The 23,062-nt window shown below is 39.1% G+C and overlaps 1 protein-coding gene across 1 annotated transcript in view; it reads right to left on the reverse strand.

The window, feature by feature from the left end:
- MTFR1 (mitochondrial fission regulator 1) overlaps positions 1-23,062 on the reverse strand; it is a 60,100-nt gene that overhangs the window by 9,021 nt on the left and 28,017 nt on the right. Inside the window, exon 4 of the mRNA XM_005892950.3 lies at positions 21,570-21,685. Within this exon, the coding sequence (XP_005893012.1) occupies positions 21,570-21,685 (116 nt within the window). The remainder of the gene's footprint in view (positions 1-21,569; positions 21,686-23,062) is intronic.

Here is a 23,062-nt window from a genome sequence, read left to right on the forward strand (position 1 = left end):
TAGTAGTGAATATACTCTCCTAGATCACAGGACCCAAAAGTATTACATGCTTTTCAGTTTGTTTGAAAATGTTACCATTCAAGTAAGCCAATCGTCAAATCCCACGAACATTTCAATACCCAGAACTGGAACCAGATAACATGACAATTTGGATTAAGAGAGCAACTACAAGGCAAAACAGTTTCCTTTACGATGTCTTCTGGGCAAGATACAATCAGAGAGAATTAAATACTGAAAAGCAAAGGACAGTGTTTAAGAAAAACAAGCATCTACCTCTCCCAGTAAAATTTCTACAGATGAATTTAATCCTTCTGTTTCTCCATCTACTAGAACTAAGGGTAAGCACTTATTAATCTTGAAAACGAGTGTGGCAGGCTGAAAGAAAAAAAGTTTAGGACCTTTAGGAAGAATATTTAAGTAACAGTGTCAGATCATCTATATTTTATGTGTCTATACTATTTTTATAACTTTGGTATACTCTCTACATTTATATTGTGAAATACTGTCAACAGCTATAGATTCAGACAAAATAATTCTAGGAAATGTGGAAGTTTAAGTGTGGATTTTTAGACGCTAAAAAAAGTAAATAATCCTGAAATGATCATATCCTCTTGAAGACACAGGAAGATTTGACATACAGAGAAGCCTGAAAACCAAAGACATAAAAAATAAAAAGTTACTCTGTAATATTGTGTATGAAAAACCTTAGGTTTTATGAAAATTCTGACAAGTCCCTGACTTTAAAATTATAAACACACACACCTTTTTCCTACAGATATGTTTTATAAGACAGTCGACAAATAACTCATTCTCAGAACCAATCTGTTTTGCCATCCTTCAGAGGAGAAGGCTATTAAGAAATACCGAGGAAAAAGTAATTCAAACTAAGAAACTAAGGGTTTTTTAAGCTCTACTAATCAAAGAAAATTCTCAATTAAATATAATGTACCTCTAGGATCCTTTCCCCTTATCTAGCAGTGAAAGCTCAGAATCTGAGATTTTTTCAAATTAACCCAGTGGTATTCCCCAGGTGACTTTACTGAGCCTCCCTCACTATTTTGAGAGAACAGTATAGAAAAGTACAAAAACATACTCTTCTGTCAACAGGATACAGGGGGTAGGGTGGGGAAGCTGACATTTTAGTTCACTGAAAACACACAGTTGGGTAGAAAGAAAACAGTATTTTCCAAGTGAGCATATAGTTGGAAGACAACTGGATCTATCTAAAAAAAAAGCAACTGGACCAGGGAAATTATTTCAAAGGAAGTAATCCATGAAAGGACTTACAGTGGAGGACAGGCATGACTACTGTGGGGCTACAGACAGATGACTCAGTTTAGTTCAGTCACTCAGTCGTGTCTGACTCTTTTTTGAAACCGTGAACCACAGCTCTCCAGGCCTCCCTGTTCATCACCAACTCCCAGAGTTCACCCAAACCCATGTCCGTTGAGTTGGTGATGGCACCCAACCATCTCATCCTCTGTCGTCCCCATCTCCTCCTGCCCTCAATCTTTCCCAGCATTGGGGTCTTTTCCAATGAGTCAGCTCTTCGCATCAGGTGGCCAAAGTATTGGAGTTTTAGCTTCAACATCAGTCCTTCCTATGAACACCCAGGACTGATCTCCTCTAGGATGGACTAGTTGGATCTCCTTGCAGTCCTAGGGACTCTCAAGAGTCTTCTCCAACACCACAGTTCAAAAGCATCAATTCTTCAGCACTCAGCTTGCTTTATAGTCCAGCTCTCACATTCATACATGACTACTGGAAAAACCATAGCCTTGACTAGACGGACCTTTGTTGGCAAAGTAATGTCTCTGCTTTTCAATATGCTATCTAGGTTGGTCACAACTTTCCTTCCAAGGAGTAAGCGTCTTTTAATTTCATGACTGCAATCACCATCTGCAGTGATTTTGGAGCCCAGAAAAATAAAGTCAGCCACTGTTTCCCCATCTGTTTGCCATGAAGTGATGGGACCAGATACCATGATCTTGGTTTTCTGAATGTTGAGCTTTAAGCCAACTTTTTCACTTTCCTCTTTCACTTTCATCAAGAGGCTCTTTAGTTCTTCACTTTCTGCCATACGGATGGTACCATCTGCATATCTGAGGTTACTGTTTCTCCCGGCAATCTTGATTCCCGCTTGTGCTTCTTCCAGCCCAGCGTTTCTCATGATGTACTCTGCATATAAGTTAAATAAGCAGGGTGACAATATACAGCCCTGACGTACTCCTTTTCCTATTTGGAACCAGTCTGTTGTTCCATGTCCAGTTCTAACTTGCTTCCTGACCTGAATACAGGTTTCTCAAAAGGCAGGTCAGGTGGTCTGGTATTCCCATCTCATTCAGAATTTTCCATAGTTTGTGGTGATCCACACAGTCAAAAGCTCTGGCATAGTCAATAAAGCAGAAATAGATGTTTTTCTGGAACTCTTTTCCTTTTTTCCATGATCCAGCAGATGTTGGCAATTTGATCTCTGGTTCCTCTGCCTTTTCTAAAACCAGCTTAAACATCTGGAAGTTCATGGTTCACATATTGCTGAAGCCTGGCTTGGAGAATTGTGAGCATTACTTTACTAGCATGTGAGATGCATGCAATTGTGCGGTAGTTTGAGCATTCCTTGGCATTGCCTTTTTTGGGATTGGAATGAAAACTGACCTTTTCCAGTCCTGTGGCCACTGCTGAGTTTTCCAAATTTGCTGACATACTGAGTGCAGCACTTTCACAGCATCATCTTTTAGGATCTAAAATAGCTCAACTGGAATTCCATCACCTCCACTAGCTTTGTTCATAGTGATGCTTCCTAAGGCCCACTTGACTTCACATTCCAGGATATCTGGCTCTAGGTGAGTGATCACACCATCGTGATTATCTGGGTCATAAAGATCTTTTTTGTACAGTTCTTCTGTGTATTCTTGCCAACTCTTCTTGATATCTTCTGCTTCTGTTCGGTCCATACCATTTCTGTCCTTTATTGTGCCCATCTTTGCATGAAAAGTTCCCTTGCTATCTCTAATTTTCTTGAAGAGATCGCTAGTCTTTCCCATTCTATTGTTTTCCTCTATTTCTTTGCATTGATTGCTGAGGAAGGCCTTCTTATCTCTCCTTGCTATTCTTTGGAAGTCTGCATTCAGATGTGTATATCTTTCCTTTTCTCTTTTGCTTTTTGCTTCTGTTCTTACTAGACAGATGACTTCTCACTAGACAGATGACTAGTGGGATTTAACACCTATTCTTGATTCTGTTCAACAAAATCCTCTTGTTTTGTATTTTAAAAGCTAGATCTTCCTATAAGTGATATTTAGCAGAAATTACCCTTGACCACAGTACTTTATTGATATATATTAATTAATTGTTAATGACTAGTACCAAATAATTTCATATTGTTCATGAACAGTATGAAAAGACAAAAAGATGACACTAGAAGATGAACCCTCCAGGTAGGTAGATGGCCAATATTCTACTGGGAAAGAGCAGAGAAATAGTTCCAGAAAGAAGGATGTGGCAGGCCCAAAGCAGAAACAACACTCAGGTGTGGATGTGTCTGGTGGTATAAAAGTCAAGTCCTATGCTATAAAGAATAATACTGCATAGAAACCTGGAATGTTAGGTCCACGAATCAAGGTAAATTGGACGTGGTCAAGCAGGAGATAGCAAGAGTGAACATCGACCTTTTAGGAATCAGTGAACAAAAATGGACAGGAATGAGTGAATTTAATTCAGATGACCATTGTATCTACTACTGTGGGGGCAAGAATCCCTTAGAAGAAACACAGTACCCCTAAAGTCAACAAGAGAGTCTGAAATGCAGTACTTAGGCACAATCTCAAAAACAACAGAATGATCTCAGTTCGTTTCCAAGGCAAATCATCCAACATCACAGTAATCCAAGTCTATGCCCCAACCACTAATGTTGAAGAAGTTGAAGTATGTAGATCTATGAAGATCTACAAGACCTTCTAGAAAAATGGAAGTGTTGGTCACTCAGTCACGTTCAACTCTTTGTGACCCAATGACTGTAGCCCACCGGGCTCCCGTCCATGGGATTCTTGAGGCAAGTATAGTGGAGTGGGTTGCCATTCCCTTCTTCAGTAGATTTTCTCAACCCAGGGAAACCTGGGTCTCCCACTTTGCAGGCAGATTCTTTACCATCTGAGCCACCAGGGAAGCCCTGGTACAAGACCGTCTAGAACATCAAAAAAGATGTCCTTTTCATCACAGGGGATTGGAATGCAAAAGTAGTAAGTCAAGGAATACCTGGAGTAACAGGCAAGTTTGGTCTTAAAGTATAAATTTAAGCAGTGCAAAGGTTAACAGTTTTGCCAAGAGATATGCACTGGTCATAGCAAACACCCTTTTCCAACAACACAAGAGATGATTCTACATACAGACATCACTGGATAGTCAACACCAAAATCTGATCATATTTTTTGCAGTGGAAGATGGAGAAGCACTATCCAGTTAGCAAAAACAAGACGTGGAGCTGACTGTGACTCAGATCATCAGCTCCTTATTGAAAAATTCAGGCTTATATTGAAGTAAGTAAGTAAAACTACGAGGCTATTCAGGTGTGACCTAAATCAAATCCCTTATGATTATACAATGGAGGTGACGAACAGATTCAAGGAATGAGATCTCATAGAGTGCCTGAAGAACTATGGATGGATGTTTGTAACACTCTACAGGAGGTGGTGGCCAAAACCATTCCCAAGAAAGAAATGCACAAAGGCCAAGTGGTTGTCTGAGGGGGCCTTAAAAATAGCTGAGAAAAGAAGCAAAAGCCAAAAGAGAAAGGGAAAGATACACCCAACTGAATGCAGAATTCCAGAGAATAGCAAGGGGCGATAAGAAAGCCTTCTTCTTAACAATGCAAAGAAATAGAGGAAAACAATAGAATGGGAAAGACTAGCGATCTCTTCAAGAAAATTAGAGATACCAAGGGAACATTTCATGCAAAGATGGGCACAATAAAGGACAGAAATGGGATGGACGGAACAGAAGCAGAAGATATCAAGAGGAGGTGGCAAGAATACACAGAAGAACTATACAATGAATATCTTAATGACCCAGATAACCATAACGGTGTGGTCACTCACCTAGAGCCAGATATCCTGGAATGTGAAGTCAAGTGGGCCTGAGGAAGCATTACTAAAAACAAAGCTAGTAAAGGTGATGGAATTTCAGCTGAGCTATTTAAAATTCTATAAAACGATGCTGTTGAAGTGCTGCACTCAATACAGTAAATTTGGGAAATTCAGCAGTGGCCACAGGACTGGAAAAGGTCAGTTTTCATTCTAATCCCAAAGAAAGGCAATGCCAAAGAATGTTGAAACTATTGCACAACTGTACTCATTTCACATGCTAGCAAAGTAATGCTCAAAATCTTCCTGGTCAGGCTCCAAAAGTATGTGAACCTAGAACTTCCAGATGTGTAAGCTGGTTTTAGAAAAGGCAGAGGAACCAGAGATCAAATTGCCAACATCCATTGTATCGTAGAAAAAGCAACGGAATTCCAAAAAGAGACGTACTACTGTTTCATTGACTATGCTAAAGTCTTTGACTGTGTAGACCACAACAAACAGGAAAATTCTTAAAGAGATGGGAATACGAGACCACCTTTCCTGCCTCCTGAGAAACCTGTATGCATGTCTAGAAGCAACAGTTAGAACCCAACATGAAACAACGGACTGGTTCAAAATTAGGAAAGGACTATGTCAAGGCTGTATATTGTCACCCTGCTTTTTAAACTTATATACAGAGTACATCATGTGAAATGCAGTGCTGGATGAAGCACAAGCTGGAATTGAGATTGCCGGGAGAAATATAACGACCTCAGATATGCAGATGACACCACTCTAATGGGAGAAAGCGAAGAGAAACTAAGAGCTTCAGTGAAGAGTAACTAAGAGCTTCTTGATGAAGTTGAAAGAGGAGAGTGAAAAAGTTGGCTTAAAACTCAACATTCAAAAAATGAAGATCATGGCATCCAATCTCATCACTTCATGGCAAATAGATGGGGAAAATGTGGTAACAGTGACAGACTACTTTCTTGGGCTCCAAAATCACTGCAGATGGTGACTGCAGCCACAAAATTAAAAGATGCTTGCTCCTTCAAAGAAAAGCTATGACAAACCTAGACAGCATATTAAAAAAGCAGAGCTATCACTTTGCCAACAAAGGTCCATCTAGTCAAAGCTGTGGTTTTTCCAGTAGTCATGTACCGATGTGAGAGTTGGACCATAAAGGCGGAGCGCCAAAGAATTGATGCTTTCGAATCATGGTGCTGCACTCTAGAGAGTCTGTTGAACAGCAAGCAGATCAAACCAGTCAATCCTAAAGAAAATAAACCTTGAATATTCACTGGAAAGACTGATGCTGAAGCTCCAATACTCTGGTCACCTGATGCAAAGAGCCAATTCATTAGAAAAGACTCTAATGCTGGGAAAGATTGAAGGCAGGAGGAGAAGGGGACGACAGAGGACAAGATGGTTGGATGGCATCACCAACTCGATGAACCTGAGTTTGAGCAAACGCTGGGGAATAGTGAAGGACAGGGAAGACTGGCCCTGCCTCAGCTCATGGGGTCACAAAGAGTTGGACACGCTTAGCAACTGAACACCAACCAAATAATTAAGATTAAGATGGGAATGAATAACATCTGCTGTCCGTTGTGCTGTGAGTGGGAAACTACCTTGCTCTGAACCATTATGTCCCCTGGCCTACATTCTCACTATGGAGCTTCAGAGCAAGCCAGCCTGCTTGCCTGCCTTTGGAGTCTTGTTACCCCACTATCGTCCTCTGAGGTCAGGATTCTTCCCCAATACTGCTTTAAAAAGAACAGCACATTCCATTTTATACTTGATATCGTTAGCCAAAGTCTTCAGTCTCACTTTATTCACTATTTTTATGTCAGGTTTTTGTAAATATGTTCCTCTTAGTCATTGGATTAAAAACATTCTGGTAATGTATTAAGAAGAGCTACCTCAAATACTTTCAAATCATGTGAATCTATAATTTTTTTGTTTAATACATACTTAGTTTGATACAAATGTGGGCAATCAGATACAACTGGAAATTAACATTAATAAAGAATGAACAAACTGAAATTAACCTTGAAACATTTAGATATTCCTTACATAACATTCTACTCCAGGGAGAAAACATGCAAACGATGGGACCAACAAGGGCTTAATTTCCAAAATGTGCAAACAGCTCATACAACTCAACAACAAAAACACAAGGCAATTAAAAAACAGGCAGAAGGGACTTCCTGGTGGTCCCTGGCTAAGACCCCATGCTCCCAACTCAGGGGACCTGGGTTTGATCCCTGGTCAAGGAACTAAATCCCACGTGCTGCAACTAATCCCTGGCTATTATATAAAATTTTAAAAAGGGGGGGTGGGGAGCAGAAGACCTACGTAGACATTTCTTCAAAGAGGACAGACAGATGGCAAACAGGCACATGGAAAGTGTTCAACATTGCTTATTATCATCGGAGAAATGCAAACCAAAACTACAATGAGATACCATCTCACTTGGGTCAAAATGGCCATCATTAAAAAAAGTACAAATAACAAATGCTGGCAAGGGTGTGGAGAAAAGGGAACCCTCCTGCACTGTTGTTGGAAATGTAAATTGGTGCAGCTACTATGGAAAACGATACAGAAGGTTCCTTAAAAAACTAAAAATAGTTACCATATAATCCAGCAATCCTACTCACGGGCATATATCCAGACAAAACTATAATCCAAAAAGATACATGCACCTCAATGTTCATAGCAGCACTATTTACAATAGCTACATGAAAACAATGTAAATGCCAACAGACAAATGGATAAAGAACATATGGTACATATATACAATGGAATCCTACTCAGCCATCAAAAAAAATGATATAATGCCACTTGCAGCGATGTGAATGGACCTGGAGATTATCATACTAAGTGAGGTAAGTCAGAAAGAGAAAGACAAATACATGATACCACTTAAACACTGAATCTGAAAGATAACACAAATGAACTTATCTATGAAACAGAAACAGAGAACAGACCTGCAGTTGTCAGGTGGGAGAGGGATTAAGGAAGGAATGGAGTGAGAATTTGGAATTAGCAGATGGCAACCATTATACATTATAGGATGACTTCCCTGGTGGCTCAGACAGTAAAAGCGTCTGCCTACAATGTGGGAGACCCGGGTTGGATCCCTGGGTCGGGAAGATCCCCTGGAGAAGGAGATGGCAACCCACTCCAGTACTCTTGCCTGGAAAAATCCCATGGGTGGAGGAGCCTGGTAGGCTACAGTCCATGGGGTCGCTAAGAGTCAGACACAACAGTGATTTCACTTCACTTCATACCTAGGATGAATAAACAACAAGGTCCTACTGTATACCACAGGGAACTGTATTCAATATCCTGGTACTAACCATAATGAAAAAGAATATAAAAAACAATGTATTTATATGTATAACGGAATCACTTCACTGTATAGCAGAAGTTGGACAGCAAAGAGATCAAACCAGTCAATCCTAAAGGAAATCAACCCTGAATATTCACTGGAAGGACTGACTGCTGAAGTTCAAACTCCAATACTTTGGCCACCTGATGGAAAGAGCTGATTCACTGGAAAAGACCCTGATGCTGGGAAACACTGAAGGCAAAAGGAGAAGAGGGTGGCAGAGGATGAGATGGTTAGACAGCATCACCAACTCAATGGACTTAGTTTGAGCACGACAGGGAAGCCTGGTGTGCTGCAGTCAATGCAATTACAAAGAGTTGAACATGACTCTGAATGAACAACAATTAAAAAATAAAATTTACAACTGCTGTACTCCAAAAGCAATCAGAAACTTGATAACAATGCCTATGATGTCTGCGAGAAGCCACAGAGATTATAGTCTTTAATTTCATCACACAGAGAACAAATGTTATGCTGTGTGTCTATGTCCAAAGACCACACAGTCTCCAGAAAGTATTAGTATCAAAGAGAACAACTTAATTATCTGAGAAAGATGATCAGTTATATTGACTCTTTCTAAGAATCTCAATGCTTCTTATAAAAATGAAGATTTCTTTTCAATTATGAGGCTATTCTTTTAATTCAAAGGGAAATGAAAATGTGTAAAGAGAGAAAAAAGATTTGCATAGTACGTGTCACTGTGCTATAAGTTTTCTCATGTCTTTCAAAATTCTCTCAATGTAGGTATTAGCACTTTCAATTTAGAGGTGAAAGACTCAAGTTCAAATTATTTAGAAAAAAAAATTCAATTATGCAATAACTCACGCTTATGCCATTTTCCCAGAGAGAGAATACCGTAACACTGTAACCAACTGTTAAAGAAATGCCATCAACATAAATTTCAAGGGAGAAATAATTATATACTGAACAGCTTTGACTTTCACATAAATGTGAGAGGCAGAGAAACACTCAAATGGCTATATATGAATCTTAGAGGTACTCTATTTCATGTTTTTAAGTTAAGTTATAAGTTTAAGCTATAAAGCTCCCATAGAAATGCAGTTAATATCAAAGTGACAGATGAAAAAAAACTCAAACGGCCTGGTAAAAGGATCAGCATTAAGTAATTGTCAAGACAAAGTAAAATTCCATCAGCTCTCATCCTTCTATTTTATCCTACTGATTAAAATACATTCTATGGTAAATTTGCTATTTCATCAATCTGTAAAAAACACTTGATCTGGTATATGAAACTGACCAAATAGAGCTTCCTCAAAGCTCCCTTCTGTGGGAAGATGGTGAGACTTTGTCAGCCTATTTATTAGGATATCAGCTTCCTGATAGCTCAGTTGGTAAAGAATCCACCTGCAATGCAGGAAACCCTGGTTCGATTACTGGGTCAGGAAGAGCCCCTGGAGACGGGATAAGCTACCCACTCCAGTATTCTGGCCTGGAGAATTCCATGGACTCTATAGTCCATGGGGTTGCAAAGATCTGGACACAACTGAGTGAGTTTCTTTTCAGCCACGGGAAAATAACAGTACCTTCCCCCAGACATCCAGATTTATACACATGAAGTGCCAATACTTTGGCCACCTGATACAAAGAGCTGACTCTAGAAAAGACCCTGATGCTAGGAAAGATTGAAGGCAGGAAAAGGGGACAACAGAGGATGAGATGGTTGGATGGCATCACCAACTCAAAGGACATGAGTTTGAAGAAGCTCTGGGAGATGGTGAAGGACAGGGAAACTTGGCGTGCTACAGTCCATGGGGTTGCAAAGAGTCGGACACGACTGAGAGACTGAAAACAGTAACAACGATAGTTAATCACAACTGATGCAAAAAGTGATACAGCACCACACTGCAAAAGAAAGTCCACCCACTTTTCCTACTCATGTGGGCCACGTCGCTAACCTTGGAAGTCTGGGACCACTTCCCACCTATGTGTCTACTTCCTCCTCCAGGCAGATCCAACTGGATCTTCTCTGTTTCCTTCTCACTTTGTTCACAATCAGATGATCTTTGCCTAGAATACTGCCAGGCACCTTTTCAAAGATCCTTTAGCCAGTTACTCTCAACATCACAGACAGAATCCATTATCCAGATCCATTATACCAACTCAACTACTCTACAACCACAATCCCCATAATAGCTACCCTATAATGTCACATCAAGTACAAACATGACATTTGTGTTAAAAGCCCTTTAGAGACTTATCTTGAGGAAGATGGAGCAAATGAACCTTTCACTATTCTTCATCCTCACTACAACTAAAATCTCTGGATATCATATATACAACAAATGTAAGATGACTCTCAGGTGGAGAGAAGGCATATGGGGTGGGACCTGAAATCAAGAAAAAAAAAAATCATAGGAGTTCCCTGAGTTTTCCTTCTGCCTTATATATGGTAGACTGGGTGCTCGAGTAACCCAGACATGCCAAGAGATGCAGGGAAGAAAAAAAAGCCCCAACAAAAGCCTACTCTTTAGCCAAAGCACCAAGAAAGGGGCAGCCTCCCATGATAGATAACTTATAAATAAAACAGTGGCTCTGCTCAAGGCAAACATCACAGGAAACACTGTAGCTCTACCTCCACCATGCTACAAAGACTTAAACTTCCCTCCTTTTCAGGCTGCAATGAGGTGCCTGAATCCCTACAAGGGAGTGTTGGAGAAAGCCAGGACTTACCCCACCTCCCTGTGGGTGCATGTGTACTAAGTCGCTTCAGTCTCTTTGCAACCCCATGGACTGTAGCCCTCCAGGCTCCTCTGTCCATGGGATTCTCCAGGCAAGAACACTGGAGTGGGTTGCCATGCCCTTCTCCAGGGGATCTTCCCGACCAGGGATCAAACCCTTGTCTCTTATGTCTCCTGCACTAGCAGGCAGGTTCTTTACCACTAGTGCCACCTGGGAAGCCTTTTTGTATAGTGAAAGGCATTTCCTCTATCAGACAATCCTTCTGTGTACACATTATCCAGAGGGCCATTTCCATTTACCTCCAAGGGTGAACAAGCAATGTGTGGGTGTGTGCTAAGTTGCTTCAGTTACGTCCAACTCTGTGCAGCCCTATGAGCTATAACCTTCCAGGCTTCTCTGTCTATGGGATTCTCCAGGCAAGAACACTGGAGTGGGTTGCCATGCCCTTCTCCAGAGGATCTTCCCGACCCAGGGACTGAACCCGTGTCTCTTAGGTCTCCTGCACTGGCAGGCAGATTCTTCACTGCTAGCGCCACCTGGGAAGCCCTGTAGGGTAGTGGAGACAATTTGGGGAGCCCAGAATTACACCTCATCCAGCAGTAATGAGGCATCCTCCCATCTGCGAGGATTGTGTTCCAGATGGCTTCCTGAAGAGCTGGAGCACCCACTGCTTGCCGGGTGAAAATAAGGACCACTGCCCTCGGGGTGAATGGAGGCTGAGTGGGAAACCTGGATTCTGCTCCCACTTGGGAGTAACAAAGTGGCACCCACGCTTCCCTTGCTATTAGTGAAAGCTATTAGTAAAAGAAAAAGTTTAAATGATCCAAGGTCTCAGATACTCAAAATACCTGGATTTCAATAAAATCACTTCTCATGACAATAACCAGAAAGAACACAAATTGAATGAAAAAAGACAAATGACAGATGCCAACTCTGAGATGACAGGAGATGTGAGAACTATCTGACTGATTTTAAAGCAGCTACAATAAAAATGCTTCAGTGAGCGTTCACCACCACTCTTGAAACAAATGGAAAAAAAAAAAAAAAGTCTCAGCAAAAAAAGGGGGGGGGGGCAAATAAAAATTTTAAAGCTAAAAACCACAATGCATAGGATCAAAAGCAGAATGACGACGACAGAGGGAATTGACAGTGAATTTAGAGACAGAACAATAGAAATTATCTAATCAGGAAAACAAAAAATGAACCAACTAGGAAAAAAACATGGAGCAGTCTCAGTGACCTGCAACAACAGAAGATCTAACATTTGTGTCATCTGGGTCCTAAAAGGAGAGGAATAAAAAGGCAAGGCTGAAACATGGAGCAGAGTCTCAGTAACCTGCAACAACAGAAGCTCTAACATTTGTGTCATCTGGGTCCTAAGAGGAGAGGAGTAAAAAGGCAAGGCTGAAAAAGTACTCAAAAAAATAATGGCAGGACTTCCTTGGTGGTGCAGTGGGAAAGAATCTGCCTGCCAACGCGGGGGACACAGGGTTGATCCCTGGTCTGGGAAGACTCCACATGCTGCTGGGCAACTAAAGCCTGTGCACCACAACCACTGAGCCCTCACTCGAGCCCGTGAGCCGCAACCACCGAGCCTGTATGCTGCAGCTACGGACGCCTGCATGTTTACAGCCCACACACCACAGCGACAGAGCCTGTGCTCTAGAGCCGCAACAAGAGAAACCACCGCGATGAGAGGAGCCCATGCACCACAATGAAGAGTAGCCCCCACGGCCACAACTAGAGAAAGACCACACAAAGCAATGAACACAAAGCACAGCAAAAAGTATATACTGAAAGTGAAAGTTTCTTAGTTGTGTCTGACTCTTTGTGACCCCATGGACTGTAGAGTCCGTGGAATTCTCCAAGCCAGAATACTACAATGGGTAACCATTCCCTTTTTCAAGGGATCTGCCTAACCCAGGGATCGAATCCAGGTTTCCCACATTGCAGGGGGATTCTTTACTAACTGAAACACCAGGGAAGCCCAAGAATACTGGAGTGGGTAGCCTGTCCCTTCTCCAGTGGATCTTCCTGACCCAGGAATAAAACCAGGGTCTCCTGCGTTACAGGCGGATTCTTTACCAGCTGAGCTACCAGGGAAGCCCCATTAAAAGTAATAATGGCAAAAGAATTGTAAATGACCTAATATTCCTTTTCTGGAGAAGGGGAAGAGAGGTGACATGCCTTATAGTAAGGCACATCTCACTATTTTATACGTGAATTTGAATTGTGCAACTTTAGTAAAAAGAATAAGGATATCTTTACATAGTATTTCCCCACCACTAAACACAGATAAATTAGAACTATTTCTCAGTCTTGATAACTTACATGCTTTATTTAAATTAGGATACAGTTTGGTTTGCCAGCTCCCCAAATGCTATTAGGAGCTCTTGAAAAAAATCAGTTTATCAGTTAAATAAAACTGTCCATTTTAGAGGAGGTTGTTTCATGAACATGCCCTCAGACATTGTTTAAGGCCTTTGTCAGAAAGTATTCTCAAAAGTGTAAGACAAAATTTTTTTTAATTTAATTTGTGTTAACTTTTTAAACCAAGATAAATAAAAGAAAATTATAAAGCAACTAGAGAAAGTTTTTCCCTAATAGGAAAGAGGTCCTATTTGAAGGACAGAGGTTTTCTCAACTGAAACCATGGAGGCTTGAAGAAAATGGCACATTTTTCAAGTACTAAAAGAAAATTCTATGAAATTCTAACCTTATATCCAGCAAAAGCATATACTTCAAGACTGGGACAATCAATAATTCTCAAATTAATAAAAACTCAAAGAATTTATTGCAAGCAGAATCTATCCAAAAAGAATGGCTCAAAGAAATTCTCTAAACAGAAACAAAGCAATAAAAAAAGAACTCTGCATCAGACAGAAAGAAAAACACAATGATAATTTAAATTCTCCTCTTGAGAAAATAAACTATTAATTTCAAATATTATATTATATTGTCCTATGTCATTCAATGTGTCTGCAGAGAAGTTTTTTAAGAAATTATAAGACCTAACATAATAATTTTATGTGTGCTCAGTCGCTCTGTCATGCTACCCCATGAACTGTAGCCCTCCCGGCTTCTTTGTCCATGGAGTTTTCCAGGCAAGAATTCTGGAGCAGGTTGCCATTTCCCACTCTATGGTATCTTCCTCACCCAGGGATTGACCCTGTGTTTCTTGAGTTTCCTGCATTGCAGGTGGATTCTTTGCCACTGCGCCAAAATAATAATTACATAAATGTAAATAGTTTATATACAAAAATTAAAAGACAGATTGGCAGAATAAATTTAAAAATATGATCCAACAATAGTCTATAAGAAACTCACTTCAAAGGTAATTATATAGGCAGGATGAAAGTCAAAAGAAAAAGATTATGCAAACATCAACCAAAAAAAGCCAGTTGTGACAATTATATTTCATTACATGGACTTAAGAGCAAAGAAAATTACCAGGGGCAGAGAGTAACATTACATAAGAGTAAGAAGATAAAAGACACAGCAATCCTAAATATGTATGCACCAAACAATAAAATTCCAAAATATGGAAACCAAAAGCTGATAGAACAGAAAGGAGAAATCCACAAATACCGTTAGAGACTTCAACACCTCCTCCACAATAACTGTTAGAATAAACAGGGAATCAAGAAGCATACAGAAGAATTTAGCAACACTATCAACCAACAGGATCTATTTGACATTTATAGCACATTCCATTAACAACAGTACACATTCTTTTCTATTACTCATGCAACATAAACCAAAATGACCTATATCTTGGACCATTAAAAAAATCTCAACAAATTTTTAAAGGGATGAAAATACAAATGACCCTTGAACAACACAGGATTTAGGGGCTCCAACCCTCACCAAAGTCGCATACACAGTGCCTCAGATTCTGTAGACAACCACCCTTGGATTGTACAGGACTATACTACTTACAATGGAAAATATCTGTACACAAATAGCCCCCCACAGTCCAAACCTGTGTTATTCAAGGGACAACTGAATACAGTTGTGTCCTCTGATCACAACAGAATCAAACCAGAACTTAGTAACTGAAAAATAGCAAAATTTCCAACATTTGGAAACTGAACAACAAACTTCTAACTTCAACAGTTAAAAGAGGTTGTCTCAAGGGAAATCAAAAAATACAATGAACTGGATTACAATATAATTACAACATACCAAAACTTGTGGGATGCAGATAAAAGCAGTGTTGAGAAGTTTACAGCACTAAATGCTTAATTAGAAAAAAGAAAGTTTCAATAACATCAACTCTCACCTAAAAAACCTAGGGAAAAAAGGCAAAATAAACTTAAAGCAAGCAGAAGGAAGAAAATAATAGATTGGAGCAGAAATCAGTAAAATTGAAAAAAAAAGAAAAATCAATAAAAGTGAAGTCTTGTTCTTTGAAAAGATTAATACATGGACAAATATTTTAAAAAGAGAAGACATAAATTACTAATATCAGGAATGAAACAGGGGACAGATTTCTAGAGACCTCAGAGGTAAAAATACAATCTACTATATCTCTTCCAATATGAAATTCATAAAATAGTCACATAACTTTATTAAGGAACTTGAACTCATAATTTTAAAACTCACCAAAACTTAACTACACCTATGGCCAATTAATCGATGTCAAAAGAGGCAAGACTATAAAATGGAGGAAAGACAAGTCTCTTCAGTAAATGCTGCTGGGAAAGTGGACAGCCACATGTAGAAGAATGAAATCAAACATTCTTTAACATCATACACACAGAAATAAACTCAAAATGGATTAAAAACCTAACTTTAAGACCAGATAGGCAGAAGACCGTTTGACATAAATCACAGCAGTATCTTTTTCAATTTGTCTCCCAGAGTAATGGAAATAAAAACAAAAATAAACAAATGGGACCTAAACAAATTAAACTCAAAAGCATTTGCACAACAAAGTACACCATAAACAAAATGAGAAAAACAAACCACAGAACGGTATAAAATATTTGCAAATGATGCAACCAACATGGGATTAGTCACCAAAATTTACATACAACTCATACAGCTCAATATTAAAAAATTTAAAAATGCACAGAAGACATTTCTCCAAAGAAGACATACAGATAGCCAAGGAGCATATGAAAGATGATCAACACCACTAATTATTAGAGAAATGCAAATCAAACTACAATAAAGACCTCACACCAGTCAAAATGGTCCTCATCAAAAAATACACAAAACATAAAATGCTAGAGAAAGTGTGGAGAAAAGGGGTCCCTCCTACACTGTTGGTGGGAATGTAAACTGGCACAGTCACTATAGAGAACAGTATGGAGGTTCCTTAAAACCTAAAACTGGAACTACCATATAATCCAGCAGTCCCCCTTTTGATCTGGAAAAAAACATGGTTTGAAAGGATACATCCACCCAGTGTTCACTGCACCACTGTTTACAATAAGCCAAGACATGGAAAACCTAAATCATCCACAGATGAATGGATAAAGAAGATATGGTAAATATATAAAATGGAATATTACTCAGAAAGAATGAAATAATGCCATCTGCAGCAACACAGATGGACCTGGAGATTATCAGACTCAGTCAGTCAGAGAAAGACATATATCACAGATATCGCTTATGTGCACAATCTAAAATGCCTTTCCATGAAAAAAATCAATCAATCAATGTCACCAAAAAGAAATCTCCAGATCCAGATGGCTCACAGGATAACTCTTCTAAATGCTTAAAGAATTAATGCCAGTTCTACACAATCTCTTCAGAAAATAGATAAGCTTCATTTTTTGAAGCTTGTTATTATCCTGATACCAAAACCAAAGGATCAGAGACTTAACTGTAAAACATAAAACTATAAGCTTGAAAAAACAAAAAACAGGAGAAAAATCTGAAGGATCTTAACACTAGGTACAGATTTCTTATACTGACACCAAAAGTATGATCCATAAAAGGAAAAAGGAACAAATTAAAATTTTAAAGTTTTGCTCTGTTAAAGACTGTTAACAGAGGAAAAGACAAGCTTTAACCTGTCCCACTTTACTTGTGCTACTTGCCCTACATTTGGGAGAAAATGTTTATAAACCACATACCTGAAAAATGACTCATATCTAGCATATACAAAGAACTCTCAAAAGAAAACCCAATTAGAAACTGGGAAAAAGACATGAAGAGACATTCTATTCAAAAGAATATGAAGAGAGCAAACACATGAAAAATGTTTATCATTAGCCATTAAGGAAATATAAATTAAAATCCTGAGATGCACAATATACACCTATTAGAATGGCAAAAAATAAAAAAGGAAAAAAGTGAAAACATCAAATGGTGAGAAAGCACAGAAACTGGCTGGTGAGAATGTAATGATTCAGCCAGTTTCTTAAAAAAATAAACACGAAACCACCTTGTGACTCACATGAAGCAACAACTCCACTCACGGGCATTTATCCCAGAAAAAAGGAAAAATCATGCTGGTTCAAAATCCTGTACATTTATATTAACTTTACTTAGAGAAGCCAAGAACTGGAATCAATCCAGATGTCCATCAGCCAGTGCATGGTTAAACAAACTGTGGTCCCTCCATACCAAGGAATGCTATTAAGCACTTAGAAAAAAAAAAAAAAAGAACTGCTGTTACACACAGCAATCTGGATGCATCACTAGAGATTATGCTTAGTGAGAAAAGCCAGTCCCAAAAGACTGCATATTGTATGACTTGATTTATACAATTATCTTGACATGACAAAACTGTGAAAATGGAAAATAGGTACATGGTTGCCATTAATTAAGGAGGGGTTGGAGATGTGAGGGAAGTGACTGTGGCTATAACAGGGAGCCAACATGAGGGATTCTTGTATTACAGAAATATTCTGCATCTTGACTATAGCAGTGTCAGTATCCTGGCTATGATAATGCACCATGTTTTGTAGGACGTTACCACTGGAGATTAACGGGTATGGAGAATGCTTCTGTACCCTTATAACGTCTGTGCTTCTGTACTTCTTATAACTGCATGTGAAGAATCTGTGCTGCTGCTGCTGCTAAGTTGCTTCAGTCGTGCCCGACTCTGTGCGACCCCATAGACAGCATCCCACCAGGCTCTTCTGTCCATGGGATTCTCCAGGCAAGAATACCGGAGTGGGTTGCCATTTCCTTCTCCAATGCATGCACGGATGCGAAGTCGCTTCAGTCGTGTCCAACTCTGTACGACCCTATGGACAGCAGCCCACCAGGCCCCTCTGTCCATGGGATTCTCTAGGCAAGAATACTGGAGTTGGTTGCCATTTCCTTCTCCAGAAGAATCTATAATTATCTCAAAATTAAAAGTTTAGTCAAAAAACAAACATCTTAAAAAAGAAAGCCTCTTTACCTGCTAATCCTGTAATAACCTGGTCTGTTCATGTAATGTTGTGGCCCCTCCCCTACCTATCATTCAAATCAAATTCCTTCTTTGCTATTGGATTATTTGGTCCTTATTTTACTCAGCAAATATCATTCAAATAAAATTACTCTTGCTAAAGTCATCTTTCAACTACAAAACAAAATGGAAACCTGCTAGTGTTTTGGTTTACTCACCTCTAAGTATTTGACACTGATGGCAGCTTACTCCACTTCTCTGAAGCTCTCCTACCTCTCCTTCCAAGACAACACTCTGTTGGTTTTCCTCCTGCCTTTTGAGCTGCCTCTAGGGGGTAGGGAAGTCCCCTCTTTCTTTTTCCCTTATTTACTTCCAAGCATTTCTTGTCTTATATATGCTCCTTGAGTATTCTGGGTATCAGCCATTCCATCCACATGTCCTTATCAATATCTAACTATATCAACAACCTCCAGAGCAAGTGTCCCACAGGACACTCAAGCACAGTGTAGTCTACACTGGACTACCTCCTATTCCTGTCCACCAAAAAGAAATCTGTTTTCTTATATTCTTATTAACTGTTACCCCATTCTCATAATATCCTACTCAGAAACCTAGGACTTTTCCTAGACTCTTCCTTTCTCAACCCCAATACCTAAAAAGTTTGAGTCTTTTAAATTCTTCTGAGCATCCTTTTGGTCCTTTCTCTCATGTGTTCTGTCAGTTTCTTATTTAGTCAAACTTATCATCTCTTATTTAGCCTATTTCCTGGCCTGGCTCCCCTCCACTGTTTATACTGTTTACAGGAAATTTTAACTAAAATACAAATTTGGTAATATTACAATGGTGCTTCAACTTCTTCCAAGCCTCCACACTGCTTTCAAGAAAAAGTATAAATTTCTTACCCTAATATGTATGACCTTTAAACCTCAACCTACTTTCCATATTCATCTCCTACAGCTTACCCTTCTCTGCTACTCTCTAGCCTCACAGAGCCATTTGGAGTTTCCTGAACATGCCACGTGGGCTCCTGATGAGTACCTTTATTCATGTTTCCTTTCCCTGTAATACAGCCTTCCCAGTTGGATGGCTCCTATTGCACCTCAGCACTCAGCTCTGGCATCCCCTCCCTGAGAAGTCCCGCTGAACCTCCCATCCCCAGTGGCCTACTGTATTTATTTAGTAGTCTTTCCAGTATTGCCATTATTGATTTCTTTTTGTAATCTCCTCTAGCAAATATTTCCAAGTATTCCTGGAAAGCCACGACTGTGTCTTACTTTATCTCTGTATCCTTGATATCTAATAAGAATGAAGAGTTGAATAAGTGTTTATTAGATTGAACAGAAGTCAATAATTGATTCAGGCTCTATGAAATCAATGAAAGCATTTCTCTTACACTATCTCCTTTGAATCAAAACTCATCCTGACTATACATACAAATCTTCTAATATGATCTACCTGCTACCTGCTAAGTCACTTCAGCGTGTCTGACTCTGTGCGACCCCATAGACGGCAGCCCACCAGGCTCCCCTGTCCCTGGGATTCTCCAGGCAAGAACACTGGAGTGGGTTGCCATTTCCTTCTCCAATGCATGAATGTGAAAAGTGAAAATGAAGTCGCTCAGTCGTGTCCGACTCTTCGCGACCCCATGGACTGCAGCCTACCAGGCTCCTCCGCCCATGGGATTTTCCAGGCAAGAGTACTGGAGTGGGGTACCATTGCCTTCTCCGAATATGATCCACAGTGATGCCTTTGCTCTAATAAGACCATTATATTTACTCTACTTATCTAAACACATTTATGATAAGGTCTCTCTGGTTTCATTTTAGAATGTAAACTTCTGAAGGGCAAGGAATTCTCTAATTCTTAAGGACCTAGAACAGTTATATGTCTCTAAGAACTTTACAAATACTAGCTGAGTCCTTAAAATGAACAGAAAAGATGACAACCCACCGCCCCCTCCACCCCCCGAAAAAAAAGGACCAAAAAGAGAACTGAATTACTAGAGATCATATTAGGCTAATAAAAGGAAATACTGCAGGGACTTCCCCAGTGGTCCAGTGGCTGGGACTCTGTGCTTCCACTGTAGGGGACCTGGGTTTGATCGCTGGGCAAGGAATGCAGATAATACCACTCTTAATGGCAGAAAGTAAAGAGGAACTAAAGAACCTCTTGAGGGTGAAAGAGGAGAGTGAAAAAGCTGGCTTGAAATTCAACATTAAAAAACCTAAGATCATGGGATCCAGTTCTATCACTTCATGGCAAATAAAAGGGGAAAAAGTGGAAGAAGTCATAGATTTTATCCTCTTGGGCTCCAAAATCACTATGGATGGTGACTGCAGCCATGAAATTAGAAGACTTTTGCTCCTTGGGAGGACAGTTATGACAAACCTAGACAGCATACTAAAAAGCAGAGACATCACTTTGCGGACAATGGTCTGTCTTAGTCAAAGCTATGGTTTTTCCAGTAGTCATGTATGGATGCGAGAATTGGACCATGAAGATGGCTGAGCACTGAAGAACTGATACTTTCAAACTGTGGTGCTGGAGAAGACTCATGAGAGTCCCTTGGAGATCAAGGAGATTAAACCAGTCAATCCTAAAGGAAATCAACCCTGAATATTCATTGGGAAGACTGGTGCTGAGGTTGAAGCTCAATACTTTGCCCCGATGCGAAGAGCGGACTCACTGGAAAAGACCCTGATGCTGGGAAAGATTAAAGGCAAAAGGAGAAGGGGGCAGCAGAGAATGAGATGGTTAGACAGCATCACTGACTCAGCGGACATGAATCTGAGCAAACTCTGGGAGACAGTGAAGGACAGAGGAGCCTGGCGTGCTCTGTCACAAAGAGCTGGACATGAGTTAGGGACTGAACAACAACAAGAGGGAACTATGAATAGACTCCACATGCTGCAAATAAGTGTTCAAATACCACAAATAAAAGATCCGTGTGCTGCAACTAAAACAAGTTTTAAAAAAGTTTTAAGTTTAAAAATAAGGAAATACTGCAAACGTATCATCTTAAAATAATGAATACTGCATCTCAGGCTTATTAGCCACCCAAACTAACCTTTGTCTTGTTGAACACTCTCCTTCTTCTTCAGCTACCCATCCCACATCAGCAAAAGACACCACTGCATCCTCTCCCGAGGGGCTAGAGCTCCATTCTGTTGTAGGGCTGGTCAGCTGTAAGTTACAAATATGGAAAATTCTTCATCTGGCACCAAAATGGTAGCATGAAACATTTAATTACCTAAAGGAAAAGCTTCAGCTCTAGCATTACAAACACACAGGCAGTTTCTCACATTTCCACTGAAGGTCTCCACAAAAGGGACCTTTATTTATGTCATACTATTGTTTAATAATATATGCAATCTCTGAATTAGAATTTAACTTATTCAATTTTTATTTTATAGGTCAAATGAAACTAAAAAAAAAATACCTCTGTTCATCTTCAAACACTTAAGAAAATTTTTAGAATCAATTCTTTTCTGAAGAGATGTAGTAAAAAGTATAGCAACAAGAATAAACAAGCGACCTTGCTTTGTGCTAAATCTGGCAATATTTTTTAATTGATATTGCTGTTATAACAATGAAAATACATTTTTAAATGTCATTAAATCTCTTGATTTTTAAATAAAAGTATTAACTAAAGAACTGAAAATACAAATAGCAGTAGACTTCCCTACCAAACCTTAAACACAGAGATGAAGGAACAGAATATTCTGAAATAAATATAACAAAGAAAAAGCATGCAAGTTCTGAAATTTACCTTCAAAACATGGAAAAAGAACTTAAAGTTTTGTAATATGAATAGCCTCAAAGCCAGAAGGCCAATGAATAATAATTTTAAATAGTTATCAGATTAACATAGTATTTCCTATAGGCTTTAAATAAAGAAAATGCAGACTTTTTAATTTACCTTGAAAAAACTGGAAAAAGAATTAAATTTAATTTTTTTATGGAATAATGCCTCAAAGCCAAAAGGCCAATGAATAATTTAAAAATAGTTATCAGATTAATATGATACTTCCTATAGGGTTTAAATAAAAAAGAATATGCGGACTTAATTGAAGTAAAAAGCTTAAAAAGCCAGAGAGAGAGATTTACATATTTACGTGTTTATCAGAAAGTCTCTACTGTAACCCATTCTTAGTTTGAACCTTCTTACTATCATTGCAGATGAAGCTTTTGGAAGCTACACTGAATTAATACTTCTTCCTCAACTGTAAAATATACCATACACACACATAATACTAATATGGTTAAAAATTTTAAATACCTTTAGGTGCTAGTTTATGAAGATCAGTTTGGTTACGTAATTCTTTGTTTAGAAAATAAATTTTGTTCTAATACAGTTACTAGTTGGTAGGAAGAAAGGTATATTTATGATAAATCGAGTTTTGACCTGAAGACTTCTTCTCTCCCCATAAAGGTTAAAAAAATTGCTGTTTTCGTCTCAGATAGTTTTGTTCATAAAAGGAAGCAAAATGATACTTTTCTAAGAATACTCAAAAATATAAGTTTTGTGACAGCTTGTCATTTTATAATGTAAAGATTATA

Source organism: Bos mutus, chromosome 14 (assembly GCF_027580195.1).
Source record: "Bos mutus isolate GX-2022 chromosome 14, NWIPB_WYAK_1.1, whole genome shotgun sequence".
NCBI lineage: Eukaryota > Metazoa > Chordata > Mammalia > Artiodactyla > Bovidae > Bos > Bos mutus.